The sequence below is a fragment of the Takifugu flavidus genome, chromosome 1 (genome assembly GCF_003711565.1).
Source record: "Takifugu flavidus isolate HTHZ2018 chromosome 1, ASM371156v2, whole genome shotgun sequence".
Lineage (NCBI taxonomy): Eukaryota > Metazoa > Chordata > Actinopteri > Tetraodontiformes > Tetraodontidae > Takifugu > Takifugu flavidus.
In genome coordinates this window covers 4,150,548-4,168,588 of record NC_079520.1, presented here as the reverse complement: position 1 = coordinate 4,168,588, position 18,041 = coordinate 4,150,548, and the positions used below count along the sequence as shown (strand labels likewise).

The 18,041-nt window shown below is 45.4% G+C and overlaps 1 protein-coding gene across 3 annotated transcripts in view; it reads left to right on the top strand.

Moving 5' to 3' along the window:
• Positions 1-9,125: 9,125 nt before the first annotated feature.
• The window catches only part of tmeff2a (transmembrane protein with EGF-like and two follistatin-like domains 2a), a 64,439-nt gene continuing 55,523 nt past the window's right edge, over positions 9,126-18,041 (top strand). For 2 of the 3 annotated variants that reach the window (XM_057039907.1, XM_057039902.1), the window contains exons 1-2: positions 9,126-9,832; positions 16,338-16,447. In XM_057039907.1, the coding sequence (XP_056895887.1) occupies positions 9,643-9,832; positions 16,338-16,447 (300 nt within the window). In that variant the 5' untranslated portion in view covers positions 9,126-9,642. Of the gene's footprint in view, positions 9,833-15,777; positions 16,220-16,337; positions 16,448-18,041 lie in introns of those variants that run through there. The other variant, XM_057039916.1, reaches the window with a different exon arrangement.

The following is an 18,041-nucleotide window of genomic DNA, read 5'->3' as shown; positions in this document are numbered from 1 at the left end:
CAACGTTTTCAATAAGGTGACCCAACTTTGTCTCGTATCGTTACATCATGCTATCAACATTATTAGGAGACTTTATTTCAACACCCAAAACTTCCTGACAGAAACGTTCTTGACCTGCTTGCGAAACACGATGACACAGACTTAGCATTAGCTGTCCTAACATGGCAGCTAATAGGTAGCTAATAGCCTGCTAAATACACTGCTGCTGCCCAAATTTACTCCATGCTTGTTCTCCAACGGGTACACACACGAAGAAGCTACTATTGGGAAGAAATCTGGGCATGTTAATCAGAATTCTCCTAATCAGATAACTGAAGATAAAGCATATCGGATCATCCTATTTACATGATCACTTCAATTAGTTGATAACTCCAGAAATGGGATTATTACTGGCCTACTGTTGGGGGGGCATCTGTAGAGCGCCTAGAGAGTGTTGAATGTTATAGATTTGTTGCAAATAAAGTGGAGTATAATGTAAAACAGTAAATCTGAGACAAAAAAATCAAAATGTAAATAATGTTCAACTAAGAGACACATCTGCACTGCATTCGTCCCTGTACCGACCCATTTATTTTTATTTATTTTACATCATATCTGACCTCCTGGGACCCAAACGATTTCTTTCATCCATAAAAAATTGAGGGGTTATAAAGTGTCAATAATATATGGATTTATGCTGATTCCAGAAGCCCACACGACACATGCAACCATATCTCTGTAGTTTTGTCGAAACATAAATATGCTAATTTGCACTGCAGAAATATTTGCCCTCACTCGAATGTCATTTGAAATTCACATGAGTGGATGTGTGAGAGAACAACATTCTTGTTTTTTTTTTGAACTGCTAACCCGTGTTTATTACACATTTAACTGTATTTTTTCTGCAGCATTTATCTTTTATTCACTTATTGGTGGGACAATTCATTTTACAGACAAGAGGCTATAAACAGGTCCAACCAGACCCGACCAGAACCGAGTACCCAAGACAGAATCAAAAGTTCAACATGTTTTCTTCTGTTTGGAGGTCCAATGGCAGCAGGGACGAACGAGTCTGAGACCTAATGTTCTCCTGCTCAGCACAATGAATCTGTGGACCTAAGGCTGCAACAGAGTCTCTAAAGAAGGGATCAGCCCAATTGATATTACTCTAATTGCATTTAATTATTACATGAAAGCATTTAAGAAAATGTTTCTGAGATATCTTTAACAGGAAACAAAGTTTTATTGCTCCACAGAACACATTAAACTGCTTTTATAGAGGAAATCAACTATGATGATTTGAACAGAAATAAATGCTACAATTACCAAATAAAGCATGATTTCAGTGTTTATTTCTCCTCAACAACAATAGAAAATGGCTGAAATAACTGTTAACACACACAAACGCACACACACACACAGTTTATAATGAAACAATTTTACATTTTTCTGTGACCTCATTCTGAAACAGGTTGTTAGCATGTGGACAGAATGCATTACAGTACGACCCGTTGGGAAAATAATTGATCTATATTTATTATAGAAATATGAACAGTGCTAATAAATAGCCTCCACCTTGTTTTTGTTCTTCATAGACGGCTCAGAAAAGAAGAAGATCGAATAGGTCTTTTGACAGACGTGCAGTCTAAATGGATTTTTTCATTTCTGTGTTAATTGTTTCATTACTGTATGCAGTCATACATTACAAGTTGGGGGAAATTGCTTGTATAAAACCCCACGAGGAGCCAGAATAAGAGAAGAGAAGGTGGCAGGGAAAATCGATGCAGTGAGGGAGGTGCACCAACTATATATATTACAAATTCATTCCTCCCTCAGCGGCTCAGAGCTCCATGACTGCCTGCAATCAGGAGGAATGAGCTGCTCGGTGACTTTTGTCTCCGTGCCCAGCACCTACTCATTAAAATCACAGTTCACAGTAATGGGCGGCCAGTTTGTGTGGTGGCAGGTGTGGGTGGCACACTTTGTATGCAGGCTGAGTGTGCAATAAGTTACACAAATGCTCACGTCCTCCTCTGCCCACCTTTAATTACTCACATACATGCATGCTGTTATGTGCCAGGTGTCATGTGGATGCATATCTAGATGCATTTATGTAAATAAAGGCCTGATGGGTGAATATGAAGTAGGTAGAGTCAGCTTGTAATTCTCCAGAAGCGCAGGAGCACGCTTCAGAGGCACCTCGGGAGCGGCTTAAAAGTTCTGTCTGCTGGGAATACGCAACAGTTTCAAAGTCAAGAAAGGCTCAAACAGCCAAAGTTAAAGGATCCTACATCATTGTTGCGTAAGCGCTGCTTCTCTGCCTGGAATCCTCTGAATTCTACAAAGCAAAGGGTCCTTCATACAGTCAGCTGTGAAGAGTGCCGCTTGTGGCTCCTCGACATGTCTTACCCACAATCCTTTGCAGACAAAGGTGACTCTTTCAGGAATGGTGGCCGCGGGGCAATGGCTGGAATATCACCTGGAAGTTGTGGGCTGTTGAAAACCATTTCCAACCCTGTATCAGCTTTGATTTTTGCAAATAATTTCAGGGGGCTAAAAAAAGACATTGGGAACTTTGTTGAAGCACCAACAGTTACAACCTCATGTTGTTTTGGGAATATTCTGAGACTCCCGTCTGCAGATCCTCTCCAGCTCTGTCAGATTTCACATGTTTAATAGTCTCCCTGTCTCACCTGCTACACGACCCCCCCCCCCCCCACACACACACACACACACACCATGATGTTGACATAGACTCATGTACATTAATAAAAAATGCTACCTTCAAATCTTTAAAAGGAGTATTATTCACTCTGATGTCACGCTGTGGATGGAGGGGAGACGTGTAATGGCCACACTACTTAACATTTGGTGAAGATCTCACTTTATTCCTAAATATTGATTCAGACCTGGCAGTTTCAAGACTCTTCTGGAACATCTCGTAGAACTCGAATGCAAATCTCGGAGACTTCTGCGACCTCTTGTTGCTCACTTTGATGTCTTTTGACAGAAGGAGGAGACGATCTGACAGGAGGCCACACTCAGCAATGGCAGACTCCAAAACAGAGGCGCTTTTACAGACTATTAATGCGATGCTTAAATATGCAGCTTTCCCGCCCTACGTAAAGGCACAAAGATCAGAATACTTAATCGAACCCGAACCTCAACAAATCAACAACACTGGGCAGCAGCTCCGCTTCTGAAAACTCCTCGTGGGGGGCGAAGCAGCATCGGGGAGGGCTAAAATTTGCATTAAAGCTAAAAATATTTCCCTCCTGGTGGAACCAAGGCTTCAAAATACTAAAACAAAGATGAATAAATCGTGGTTTACTATACAGATCCCCCAATGATGCGAGATCTTCAGTTAGCAGCCCACTCATTTGTGTAAAAGAGAAGAAAATGGGACGAAATCAACAACAAAAATCGGAGATTACGGAGGTATATCGCAGCCTGGAGGATGTTTCCTTCTAACCAAATGTTAAAATCAACCCGTGAGGGCAGTGGCAGCTCCATAAGAGTATCCGAACAGTCGGGAACTGTGGTTTTACCCTCACACAACATTGGAAGAGATCATATTTCAGTGTGGTGTTTTTAGGTGTGAGTGTCCACCGAGTGGTTTAACTTCACGATACTTCCTCCTTCACCACAGGCCATTACCCTCCGGCAAACTCTATTAGTTCCCGTGAGTGGGAAGAAAGGATAAAGCTACTTTCTCATCCATCCCAGCTAACATCCATCCGACAGAGCGCACGCTGAGATATTTATGATGGATATTTCATGGAGTGAATGGCTTTGCCTGAGAGTCTGATGCCCCATCCTCTTTTCATATGTACAAAGCAAATTAATTCAGGAAAAATAAAGTGTGCGTGAGAACTTTTCCGCGTGAAAAAAAACTCCAAAGCTCAAATGCTACAGCGTGTTAGCTGAGCTGATAGTCTATTGTTTAGAGGATTGTTGGGGGCATCTTTTGGCTGAGTGCATTTGTCATGCGCTGCTCATGTAATATGCGTTTGTGTCAACGATTTGACTTGTTAATAGTTATAATGTCTAATCAATCTCACATTTTAGTCAGGAGAAACGCCAAGGATCGAGAAGAGTGACTGTTGCCGATGGGGAAACAGGAAGTGGTGATGTAGAGACCATGCGGAAGACCAGAGACAACGAGCGAAGACGGTCGCATGAATAAAAGTCGCCAGATTCTGTGGACACTTGTGCGGAATCTAATCGGCTGTTCAGTGTCAACAGATGATGTGGACACATGCAGATGTGCCTACTGGGCCCACCGCCGATCTGGCTTCACTGACACAAGATCATGTTCTGATCATGGCAGTTTTAGCAGATGGAAGCGCGCCGCAGCTCTCTGTTCTCTCGCTTTTCACATTTAACAAACTTTTCAAACGACTTCCACGCTCTCTCTGTGACGTCCCTGCATGGTCTTTCATGCATCTCACGCTGCACCCTTACTGTGCATGGACTGGTTATTATCTGGTCATCTGCCCACATGCACTTTTAACTGGATGAGGATGTGTTTTTATTACTTTTTGGCATGTTTGTGTGTGTGTGTGTGCGTGCGTGCCCGTGTGTTCTTGCTACATATGGGGTACCATAGCGCTCATTCTGCATGCAAAGTGAGGACATGTTTGGTGAGTGAGGACATTGTGGCTGGTGGCATCAAATTTAAAAGAGAGTTTTAGGTTTCAGATGTGGTTTTAAGTTTCAGATTATAATTGGGTGGGGGGGGGGGGGTACTTGGGATTGTTGGGGAGCTGGACAATGCATTGTATTTATGCAAAGTCCTTACAAAGGTATAGATACAAGGACATGTGTGTGTGTGTGTGTGCGTGTGTGTGTGTGTGTGTGTGCGCGTTGTAATAGCAGATTCTACCATCTTGATGTCTGATGTCATTATTCCACAGCAACTGCAGTCGTTCAATAAATTTGGCAAAATTCGATAAACTATAATAAATGATTGCCTTTTATTTAAAACGAATCTCTTCAGACATATGGGTGGAGATTGTGCTCCTGATCAATGTACACAGAATTTATATAGCGTCAACATCCAGTGAGGTTAAATCTCCATCTTCCTGATTAAATCACGTGTCTTTGAGCAAATAAATGAAAGTCCTAATTTGTGTTGGACTTTTTTTTAGAGCATCTTATTCGGAATTCACAGCCAGGCTTTTCCTCCGACTTCACAAAGTCCTCATTTGTCCGCTGGAGCGTAGCCCTACTGTACAGCTCCTGCCTCCCACATAAAGCTGTGTTTGATCTGGTGAGCGAAGCAGAAGCGTTAAGAAACTGTGACCATGTTAGCACCATGGCTTATAACCAATATAGATAACCAAGCTAATATGAGGGTTTGAACCCCTGTCCTCCTGTGAGGGACGGCCGACTGATCACCAGTTAACTCCTGGATAGTTTGGTGGTAGATTAATTTGTCCTGTCCTGTTCCAGAGGGGTGTAACTGCTGCTAACACATATAAACACACTATTCTACGATAAAAGGAACTGATATTGATGTGATTGTTTTATTTTAGGAGGGTCATTTTTGATTCCAAAATTACTCCCTACATCTCCAATTTGATCAAAGGTTTAAAAAACTTTTTTTTTTTGTTTAACACATTATAGTAATATGCTTTTCGGTGTGTTTCCTCACTCATTGTCCTGCGCCGGATTTAATCTTTTTCCTGATCACATTGTTTTAATTTGGTATTTTCACTAAACTCCTCCCAGGACGGGGAGCATGCAAATTGGTTTTTCAACGTAGGAACGCTCCGAACGCTCGACGGACTACCAACATTAATAAACTCTTTTCTTTTACTGGCAGAAAGTGTAAAATATCCGGTGGCAGTTTTGGGCTCGGACGCCCTGTTAGAACACACACGATTTCCATGTGTGTCCTCTGACATACAACCCACACAGGCTGATGAACTGGAGGGCTTTGGGCCATTAGCTGGCATAAATGTTAACACTAACGGAAGAGCTATAGCTAAATGCAAATGTCCATGTTGAGGTGTGGAAAAGAAGCTGTGAATTACATGACATTATTAATTCACTGGGCGTCTCCTACATGCTTCACATTTACTCTCCTGTGACAAAACTCACCTCTCCAGAAAAGCACCTCTTCTTAATTACATTCATGACCCTTTTCAGCACGTTCGCACTTGAATTCCATGATTCTTTTACTATTCTGGGTTGACTGTAGAATCCGTCTTGGTGCTAAGGATGAAGAATAGACTCTTGGCCAAGTGGCACATTTACAGCGTTGTTTATTAATGTTCGCTGTCCTCATTAAATCGGCAGACATAGGAATAAATATACCCACCGCTTTAGGATGGGGCTAATGTCTGTTCCGGTGCACTGCAATGTGATTTTGTTTTATTCCCCCTCCAAACAGGTTTAATAATCTTTAGTGGAAGGTTTGTTTAAGGAGAACTATACAATTTTGTGTTTATCTTATTAGAATGACAAATGGGTTGAGGTTAAGAGTGTTTGTTTCAAGTTCTCAGGGTGTTTGTTTAACATGAAAGTTTCTTTTTGCTACGACACATGACTCCAGTCATTGAAAACGTTGTTCCAGGACCGATGGGTGTGGCCCAGGTTGCTTTTGTTTAATCTAAAAGAAACATGGACTGTGGATTCTGCAAGTAAAGCTCCATCTCGAACCTTATCTGCAGCAGAAGAGGCTTAACAATGGGCGGAACAATTTCCTCCACAGTCTCTGACTCATTTATCTCTGTATTAGCCTGATGGAATACCTGACCTGGAATCACTGACGTCCATGCAGACATCATGAGTGGAGGGTCAGCCTAAGTGCAGCCTAGCCGCTAGCTAAAGGGTAATTAGATTTCTGACTTGCTGAAATGTACACCATCTCCTGAGAGGGTATTCTGTAATAACACTTTCGACTGTATCAGATATCTGATGATTGATCTTTTTTAATGCCATGATTAGCCTAAAGTTTTAATAAATCCTCAATTTTTGTAAATCTAGAGGCCGACTTTGTATCACGCGGAACATTTACAGCAATAATGCAACTAGTGCTGAAAGATGACCCACGTGCACAAGTGTGTTCATGATTGAAAGGGTGTATGTGTGTTTGGTGAGACATGCACTAGCCAAATCATTGTTACAGCGCCTCATCACGCTGTGATTGAAGCCGCTGACATGCTTGTGTGACACGTCCTCTGTGCTACTTTAGGGGGGGGGGGGGGGGGGGGTTATTTTAAACTACGGCTGATTTTAGGTTCTTGAGCACTGCAATCAGCACAAGTTCACTGTTCATCACGACAATCCCAGTTGTTCTAATTTGCTTCAGACCTCCTCAAAACTTTTTGGGGGGCTTTCAGCTCATCATTTAACTGCTGCTCCTCGATTCCTCTCTCCGTCTGGACCGCTGTCACCTCCATCCCCGTCCGCCTCTCCGCTTTCACTCCTCCCACCAGGGACGTGTGTTTTTCACTCGTTGCATTCGCTTGTCAGCAGAAATACGCAGGCTTTAATGGATGGCTTTCAGCAAATATTGGTGGGACAATGGGAAATGGCCCAGGGAAAAACCGATTAAACTGGTATATGGATACAATACTACCAGTGTAGTTTCCAACAGGACACGCACTTTTTTCAGAACGTATCTGAGGCAGCTGTAGGTGCAAACATCTTTATGGCTGCTGAATTATTGCCCAATACAAACATTTATCAAGAGAGCATCTTTGAAACCTCAACACATGCCAAAGAACAAGGCAAAATGTCCGTCCGAGGACAAGGGTTGGCATTCTCACAAGGTTTACTGCCAAATATTGCTATCCTGTGAGCCCTCTTTTACTCCCAACAATGCCCGAAGAAAATATATCTTTTCTGCTGGATGCTTGACTGTATTAATCTGCCACTCTATCGCTTTGGCTGCCTGCTGCTCGGCACTGGGCAGTTTGAGTACAATGGGTTTATCAGAGCGTTCCTGCTGTAAATGGCTGCCTGCAGGAGTTGAAGAGACTCCTCTTTTTTTCTTGTTTGCTCACAGGACGGACTGGAATACGTGGCCGGCTGTAAAAGCAACGCAGGAAACAAGAGGAGAGTGGAGTTAATGTCCTGGACAGGGTACTTTGATTAAATAATTGAGAGCCAATTATCTGGCACTGATTGTTGAGAAGCTTGGAGATATAAATATATATAATTTTGACATTTGGGGGTCTTGACCTGGGAGTATATAGAGTAGGGATAAACGTAGTTAAGCCAAGGTTACAGGTGGGTTGAAATTGGATTAAAAACGTGTGTGTTTGAGAGAAAGAGAGAGGGGGAGAGAGAGCCTTTTTTCTTCACTTTAACAACAAAATAAGAGAGAAAAAAGCTTCTGTTTAAGTGTGCATTTGTGCGCGGCTGGTGTCATGAACCCCATTAGTGGTGACAAATGATAGCCATTCTCATGTAATGATCTTTAAGTAAAAAGCCTCAAATGCTTTATTTGTTTACAGGCAACAACAGCGTCGCTTCCTGAATATCATGAGGTCAAGAGTATTTATAGCGGTGGCAGGCCGGAACAGAAATGCCTTTGTTTCTTGGGCATAAAGGCTTTCTTTGCGCGTGGCTCGGTTCAAAGAGCTGCAGTGTTCATCCTGACGTTATTCCCACCCTCTCTAAGTTGCCGTGCCGCTGCACACATTCCAGGAATTTAATGCCAAGGTTGATCATCCAGTTGTTTCCATCCGTTCTTCCACATGACATTGCGTCCTAAACCCTCTGAATAATATTGGAATCTATTCGGGTTGGCTGCGGGGGGAGACAGACAGAAATAGCACCAGAGCCGGTTCAAAACGGGGCAATTATCACGGGCTGGGCTGGACGAATCGATTCTTGTGGACTTTTTAAAAGCTGCTGGCCAATTACAAAGGCAGGGAAGGCACCCTTTAACTCCCTGTCTGCGGCGCAGGCGACCGTTCCCAGGTCTGCCGACTTTCCCCCCTGAAATATTCTGTTGATCAGGAGGATCATCTCCTCTCTCCTCACCTCATACTGTGATTAACGTGATCACAAACGAGGCGGTGAGGTAGAGAGGAAGAGGGGAGAGCGAGACAAAGGGAGGGAGGGAGAGAGAGAGGGGGCAGAGATAGAGAGAGAGAGGAGGGAGAGAGGGAAGGAGGGAGGGAGGGAGTCATTGCGCCTGCGAACGCAGCGCACATACAGAGTGAACGGGAAGACCGCTCCGCTCCGCTGCTCGTTTCACCCGTGGATACTATTTCCCAGAGCCGCCTCCGAACCCTTTCCGTGGGATACATCTTCAGCCGCCACCCTCCGGGTTTAAAGAGTGCCTCCTTTCAGTGTCACCCTCTGCTTTCCCATCTCCCCCCCCCCCTTCCCTACTCATCCTCGAGCATCCTTCTCCCAAGCCCTCTTGTTTGCCTGCCAACTTTTCCCTTCGACTCCATCCCACACGACCTCTTCCATCGCTCACTACCAATTCCTCATCCAGCCACCACCCCTCCTCTGATTGCAGCAACCTCCCTCGGATCGGGCGGAACTCACTCGGTACTGCTTCATGGGGCGCGCAGTGTCGCACGGAAAATGCTGCGTTGTTGGTCTCCTGTAAGCGCCCCGCTCAGCCTGCTGGGATTGGAGTTGTCTTTGCGCGTCTCTTCCCCACCTCGCCTGTGCCATCGGGACCAGTGAGATATGGGTCCGTGCGTGGTGGCGCAGGTACCGATCCAGGAGCCCCGGCGGCTGCGCCAGTGGAACGGGGCAGCGGGAGGCTGGTTCCGTATCACCCTCGTCTCGTTTCTCGCCACTTTACCTGTGGAGCAACTGCGCGCCTTCCCATCCTCCCTCAGCGACTGCCAGACGCCGACCGGCTGGAACTGCTCCGGTGAGAGTCTCCCTCACTCCCAGACGCGGCACATGGCTCACTTCTGTGTGCGCGCGTATGTGTGTGTCTGTCTGCGTCTGGAAGTGCGTTCGATGAGCGCGTCAAAGTTTAGAGGAACACTTCAACATATTGCAGTAAATGTGCGACGCGTGTGCGGGTTGTTTTGGCGCGTGTGGCGGGGCTCCCGCCTCTGGGGCGCATTGGGGAGACGCAGATGCCTTTTCGTTTAAATCATGTGCGTTTAACCGCGTCGGGTTAACGGCGACGCGTTCACCGCAACGAATCATCGCGTAATTAACCCCCCCAAAAAGGCACACTTTATCAATTCCGTTACGGAAAGGTAAAATAATGGGTGCCTCCAAGTTAACGTGCGCCACAGTTATTCCAGACGCGGAACCTTTACGCGACACGACGACTTTTGACAGTGAGCGTAAAACCTTCGTGCTCAACTCCGCTTAAGGCGACGGCTTCAGCAATGTATCAGCACCCAAACCCGTCTGCACCAGTAGAGCTGTTTTTTATCAGCGTGTTGGGAATTATAGGTGTTTAATCTAGCCGCAGTTTGAATATAAACGCAGCCGACTGATTTATGGAGCACCGAGCTGTAAACTTGTGCTCCGTCCTCGGCGCGCAGAGCCAGGCGAGCAGCGGACCGGGCTCCAGAGCACGGAGCCTCGCCTCCCTCGGTAAATCAGCTCTTTGCCGCCATATATTTCTCCCGTCGCCTGTCCGAGCCCTTAAAATAGCTCCCGTCGCTTGCAGACATCCGCGGACTTTTGCAGCCCTGATATCATAATTGATCGACATCGGACGTCATGTGGGTGGAGGCGGATTTCAGATCACAAACATCTGAGATAGTTTTCCAGATTCTGGCTCCAGCACGCTGTCGGCTCATCTGCATAGCAAAGTTTGGATTTGTAGCAGTCGTAAGAATGGAATGAAATGGGACGAGTGGCGGGGGATTTGGGGGAAATTTGCTGTTGTTCTTTCAGCCTGCAACTGGGTGGGGGGGGGGTTTAACAGGTTATAAAAATCACCATTAATCACCGTTAATTGTGTGCAGCAGAGGATTGAAGGAAACTCGGCTGTCTTGACAAGTGTTTGGACATTTGGTGCAAAAAATGGGAACCATTTAATGGTCCCAGCCTCATAAACATGATTAAAAAGTCTGTCAATATTTCAACACCAAGTGGCTGATTGACAGTCTTGAAAATGTTTTAATTAGAGTTGGCCAGGGACACAATTTAGATTAGTCTTAAGTGTTTCCTCTCCGCTGGAATAAAAACACATTATCTCTATTCCATAAATGGAATATTTGGTGATCAGTATTGTGAACAAAAATTAAAAACCTCTCAGTAATTAAAACAACAGCGACAACAACTAGAGGCTTAATTGTCCACTCTGTCCTACAAATTGAGCCATTTTTATCAACAGTAGCAGTGACAGTTTTCAGGCCAGAGTGAATGCAACACTATGGAGATGTGTTCACGGTCCCTTAAATGTTAAGGCAGATAATTACAGGCAATAATTTGATGGAAGCACGGCACCGGCTTCAGCAGTGCTGCCTTTGTGTCAGCACCGAAGGAGAATCTGTTCTGCCAAAAAAAAGAGAAGGAAAAGGGAGGGGAGAGACAGTTTGACAAAGATTGGCTTTCTGTTGGTTTTGCATCTGTGGACGGTCGTGAACGGCCCTCATTCAGGACTCGAAGGCGGCGGGATAGTAGGCCTCAAATAGTCCCGAATCCATTTTATTTCCTGCTGTGTTGCGAGCGCAGAGGTGGATCAGCGGTGCTGTTGGTCCAACCAGTGTAACGGCAGGAAAAGGCAACCTAGCTAAAGCTGGAGGTAAAAACAAGAACTCAAGGAATGTGTGAATGTTTGAGTGGAGAAAGTGCAGAAAAGGGAAATTGATCCGTTCTTCCTGATGTGACGTCTGCGCGGTGGATTAGCTGCTGTCGTCAGGTACGGGGAATCAACGTGTCAAAGACAGCCTTCACAGCATTTAAGAAAAGCTGACTGAGCTGTCAAACATTTTCTGGCAGCAGCCACAACATTACACATTAGGTGTTATCATTAAGAGTTCTCTCACATTTATAATTGTTTTTTTTCTCCCCCTCCAGATTCCAAACTTGGCAGCGTACGTAATGAAACTCACACGACTTGTATTTTTTACCATTTTAAATGTCTACTGCCGTCTCTGCTGGTTTGCTGTCAACACGGTTAACGCAGGTTTTCTTTCTAATGCTCCTCACACATCACAGGGCAGAAACCCGGCTCAGACCCCAGCTCCGGCCTGGTGGACAGAGCCTTGACTATAGAACCTCTTCAGTTGCTCTCTGACACCGAGTGGGTTTGCATGGACAGCTTAGTGGAGCTATGGTGGCAGCTAAGCTGTTCTAGTGGACGATTGTCTCTGTCCCAGTAAACATGCACTGGAGTTTAAGGGATTTATAACTGAAATTATCGTTGCACCGGCTGTGATAGCTTTATACACTCGTTCAGCCTCTTAGTGTTCTGCTTGACATATGACAACACAGACTGCAACGTGCTAGCATGAAGCGCGAGTGTGTCTCTTTAGGCGTCCTAAAAATGAAGTCCAGTCGTCAACGGTTGGGCCGGACTCTTCCGTTAATGCTCGTCTGGTTACCTTTTCATGTGTTGTTGGACTTCAGGGTTGGAATCCGACACAGAGCTCGGAGCGCGGAACACCGCTCCCCGTTCTAGTCGGGCCGGAGGGAATCAGCTGTCAGTCGCATTACCTGGGCGTGCTAAAGCTAAAACGCCATTTTGTTTTGTTAAAACAATGTTTATTTTTACAATGAAAGTCCGGTTTTAGTCAGAATAGAGCAATACATTGTTTTGTGGTTTAGTGATCGTAGTGGTCGACGCGAATGTGTGGAATTTTATGTTTATCAGCCCAACTTTTGCCATATTTATCACAGTCAAAGCATTTGTGGCATTTTGCCTGTAAAATTTTGGCCCGAATCACTGACGCTAAGCGAGAAGCGTCTGTGTTGTCTTTAGTAGGTGGACAGGCAAAAAAAAAGCAGCTATCTCTTTTTTAATATTTAACTGCGTTTAAGGCAACCAGATTAGTGCTTCCGAGTCCATTCCTACCTTCAGTCACGGCCTCTTTTTCATTCAGATTTGCAGAGATTACACTGGGGCTCCCCTGTGAACGCCCACCCACCTCTTTATTTATTGTCTGATATTTCGCACTCCTCGTGAGGGAGAATGCCTTCGTTCAGAGGCCACAATCTGCCCTTCGCAGAGCTCTTGATGGCTTTTGTTAGCTATGAAAAGCGACGCGATGCTTTGATAGTTGGAATGGCAGGGATGAGCGTGGGCTACGCAAAGCTCCCAGTAAATCCCATCAAATGGGGTGAATTGCAAGTGGTCTGGAGAAAATAGGCCATTTGCCTCCAAGATTTGTTAATACGGGGGTCACATTTACTTCCTTCAAATCCTGCCCACCCTGGAACAAAGGCAGCAAGGGAACATGAAAAAGAATCCCGGTGGGAGGGGCCACAGGCTGCTAACGTTAGCCGGTTTTCAGTGCACAGTTGTGCAGCTCGGTTATATGTGACCATAGAAGGTCTAAAAGACCTTAAACCAGAATGATTGAGCTTACTGGGACAGGATGATGATGTGATTGCTTTCAGGCCCACTGCCTTCTGCCTTTTAATATCCTTATGTAACGAGGGATTAACTGTACCTGACTCCGTGACAAACATTCGAAAACCTGTTGCAAATTAGACAAAACACCCAGAGAAAAAGGTCGAGAGCGGATGTTTCACCGCTGTGGTGGTTCGGCCTTCATTATTAATTTAGCCGATTTAATAATTGATCAGAACAATGCCTGAAACAGGGGGCAGGGCTCCTCTTCCTTTTTAGTGCTGGAAAATTCCAGGTAGCTGCTGTAGGTGGGTGGCAAATGCATTTGGTTGAGGCCTCGCCTTCTGTTAAGGAAGTGCTCCACTTGCCATCCTAATTGTTAGCACACAAACATCACCTTTTCAATATTTGATGTTCGCCAGCTTGTTTTCGTTAATTATTCAGCTGACTGTAATCTTCCCCTGGAACGGAGGGGCAGCGGCAGGAAGTGTAAGGTTTCCAGTCCTCTGACACGACCTAACCTCAGCTCCACGGCAGCCAGCTTCCAGGAACCGTTTATGGCACCATGGAGGGCGATTTCAATCGAACCAAGATGCTGGAAAAGACAGAATTTATGTGAGGTTTACACAATGATTCTATTAGCAGAGAGATGAAAACACAGAAGGCCGTGGGGTCATTTAGCTCCTGCGACTTCCCGCGAGGGAAAGGGAGCGGTGACTCTGACTCTTGGGTGCTGTTCAGTCGGAGCGCGCGAAAACATTTGTCACTCAAAATTATGTTGTAATTTTGCCCCCATGAATATTTAAAAGATCTTGAACTGGATCGTTTCTTCCCAGATCCCATGTGCTCCAACCTGACCCGAAACAACTGTATTTTTACCGCCTGTTTGCTCGGTCAGCTAAATGAAAGTCTAAATGCATGTCTTTAGACCTGACCTGTCACGTTCAGGTCAAGTGAGTGAGTGAATTGTAAATTGTGAGTAAATTGTGATTTTTGCGTGCTTGTTGTACCATATGTCTCCAGAGGGGGCGCTAGAATTGATCGAAATGGGGAGGGGGGAAAAAGGTGGCTTGAATGAAACACACCCATCGAAAAGAAGAGAAGGAACACATGATGGGGATTGAGCTGTTACCACTTCCTGCAATATTTGCTCGCCCCTGAGGGGTCAAGTGAGGCGCTCATTCAATGAACAAAAGCTGATGGATCACAGAATGGAAAAAAAAATACAGAGGATCAATTGTAAAGATGTAATTACCCTTAGCCTTAAACATGTTAAATTAGCAGATATCAACGGAGTCCCTTGTATTTATTTCACAAAAGCAGGTTATCTCCCGTCACCTGCATGGCGACGAGCATGATTGTGATCCTCATAATATCCTCTGGAGAGGATTGTCAAAGGGGCAGGTGCCACCACAGTCGCCTCTCTTGTGGCTTTCCAGGCTGCTCGGGACGCCCCTCCAGTGTGGGCTTTGTGCCATCCCCACTCCCCCAGTGTCAAGACCTCTCATGTCACCGCTCTTGGGTCCGGTGATTGCATATTCGCACAGAGAGGTTGCGCTTTATGATCGTTCAGCGCCCGGGAAAATAGCAGGTTCATTTTATCATCGGCGCTCCTCTTCAGTGGGGTATTATTACATGCTTCCTCCATGCCAAGGATGGCTTTTTGAAGTCAAGAGGGACATCGGTTATTGCATTTAGCTTACAGAAGGTGTTGAGTCTCCAAGTGCCCATTATACTAAGACACGTGTGAAGAGGATTGTAAACTGGCTCTCTTTATCCAGGATAAACGGAGCAAAGATGAGGACGTTGCCATTAAAGTTTCCTTCAAGTCATAAAGACGAGCTTTTTAAGGACTTCATGCTTTTAGAGCCTAAAGAGTAGAGCTCTTTAGTATTAGCAGCAGCAACCCTGCAGATTAAAACTGCTCCAGAACAGATGATGGGGAATCGGAGAAGTGCTTTAATTACTCTAAGAAGGCCGCTGATTTGTCCTCAAAACTGATTTACAATCGAGCCAGATTTGACGTTTGTGCTCCCTATAGAAGCGGAACCGACTGCAGGAAAACAACTTCAATCCTGCTCAATCCACAATCAGGGAAATTTTGTTCTCACCGCAGGTGGCTTAAATAAGGTTAATTAGAAATAGCCTGACATTTAACTTTGAAGAGATACCCCCCCACCCCCCCACCGCCCCAGATGAGCGATGAGCATGTGCCGCATGTGTCGCTTGTTCAACCAATCAGTCACAGATGTCAAATACTTTGCGTGAATAGCAGCTGAGTTATAAGACATTTTCAAAATGCCGTAAAGCATGACCTGAAACAAATTGAGAACAAACTGTTTTGTGGATCTTTGAACACGAGTGATTAGCACGGAATGTTAGGGAGCTCAGGCAGCCGGGTCGCGCTGGTTCCTAGCTCAGTTAGCCGTCCTCTCATCCATGTGGGTCTGTTTTCTTTTATTCAATTAATGCAATCTCCGGCTGCATTATATTCAAGGGAAATTTGGCATTTCTGCTCCTGATACCTCGTAAGGACAATGGATGCAGTGTCGGATGGTTCGCAGCTTTGTCTGTGAAGGACAACACCCAGAGATATCAGCACACGGCCAAATCGTAGCCAGATTCACATGCGATAAAGGAAAACAGTGCTGAGGCAGAGGCTCCTCTCCTGCAATTATCACAGGTGGAGAAGATAAAGAAGATAAAGATGCTGTGTTGCCTTCACTTAGTGACGTTTAGAGATTATGTTGTTCTTGACAGGTGATCACACAGGTAGGACATTTCTGTGTGACTGATCTCAGATCAGCTGTTGATGTGAGATCGGCTGATCTCAGGTCGGTGTTGCTGAGTCACTGAGGAGCCTTGACCAAAGTCCGGTTTGATCCTCCAGGTTTCGATGACCGGGACACGGATCTGTTCCTGTGCGACACCAACACCTGCAAATTTGATGGCGAGTGCCTACGAATTGGAAACATGGTGACCTGCATTTGCGACTTTAAGGTAAGGCCTGTTTTTTCTGTCCTTTTTTATTTTCAGGCGGCTTCCTCTTTCATCCGTGCAGACGCAGAAGCGCTAGCGTCAATGCGGGAAGTTTGGGGGGGGGCGGGGCTTCCAGAAGCAAGGCCCATTATTGTTGGACACTAGCTTCAATTACAGGTGAAGCTTAAAAGAGTTTATAGCTGATTGTAAAAGGCCCTGTCTTGAATGCTGGACCACTCCTCTTATTCATAAACATCATGGCCGTTTAAGAGACCAGTGATTGGTCCATGTTAATGGCGTAAGTCTGGGGAAATGTGCTGCGCTTGATAATGACTCATACTTAACTTTAAGACCAGACTCCCCATAAAAAAGCCAGCAATCAGCCCGTCGCCTATTGATTTTGGAATAACGTTTGCATGCTGGCCGAGCGATAAATAAATCAAACTATAGAAAGTCCGGGTCGTGGCGCGTGATCTCATCCCTCGCCTTTTATCAGCGCGCCCTCATCGCAGCCAGGCACCAGGCGGGCTCGCGCTCAATCGGTCACCGGGTTTTTATCTCAATTCCGTACTTCCCTTGAAGCGCGCGTTAACAGAAGCCTGTAGATAAATGACATTACAGTTCCATTCCTCTTCAGGAGATCTCGCGCTGATATTGCTGTCACTGCGTGGCGCTCTTTATGCTCTCAGAAAACAGCAGGTCATCCAACAAGGCCGGGCTTAATGTGTCGGGTCTGAGGTCAGCGCGGCTATGTATCTGTTTGTTTGTTGCCGGCGTCGTAGCCTTTGCTTCATCAGTCAATAAACGTTGACCTTCCTTGCCCACTGCTTTTTGCCTCACCTTAAGCGATCAGTCGCTCTCAATCAGCGTCATATAAATAGGCCTCGGAATTTTTCTCCCGCTGGAAATAGCGGAGAAAAACGCATGGATTTACTGCGTTCCAGAAGGATAAAATATAGATGGTGGACACATCTCACACATGCAAAAATAAGAGCAGAGCACGCAAGGGGCTCTGTGAAGAGGAAGTGATTCAACGTGGTCAATCAATGGGCACTATTCATTGCCAAGATGCATTAGATTCCCCTCACACTGATTCGCGTGAGCGCTTTCCCTCCCTGATTGAACTGAAACCTCTGCAGAGCGACACGCTGCAGCGATAAAAGTGCCAGCTCTTTTCTTTTTTTTTAGCTAATGTCAAACTCTGATGGATTGCGAAACATTTCTTCATAATAGCTGATGGAAAGTGCTGTTATTCCCAGATTGTCTGTTTTGGTCGTAGCACAATAAATCTCCAAATAGTCCCACAGTCCTTCCTCCTTTGCATCAGTCATTGTCGGTTCAATGTCACTATTTTACTGTTTCATCACAGCAATTAATTTAAAGTGGCAAACGAACGTCGTTGGAGTTCTGCTGTGATGTTTGCTTGGGTCGGGCGGGGGGGTATTCGGTGTTTATACAGGCTTGTGATGCTGAACGATATTTGGTTTGTAAAGTTACCTTTTGCAGGGTTCAGGTGTGTTTGGCATTTCACCCAAAATCAACTTATAGGGTTAAAGTTTGGCTAGCACGGTTCTGTAGGGGACCAGGCATCAGTGGAGGTTCCGGTTCAAGTCCC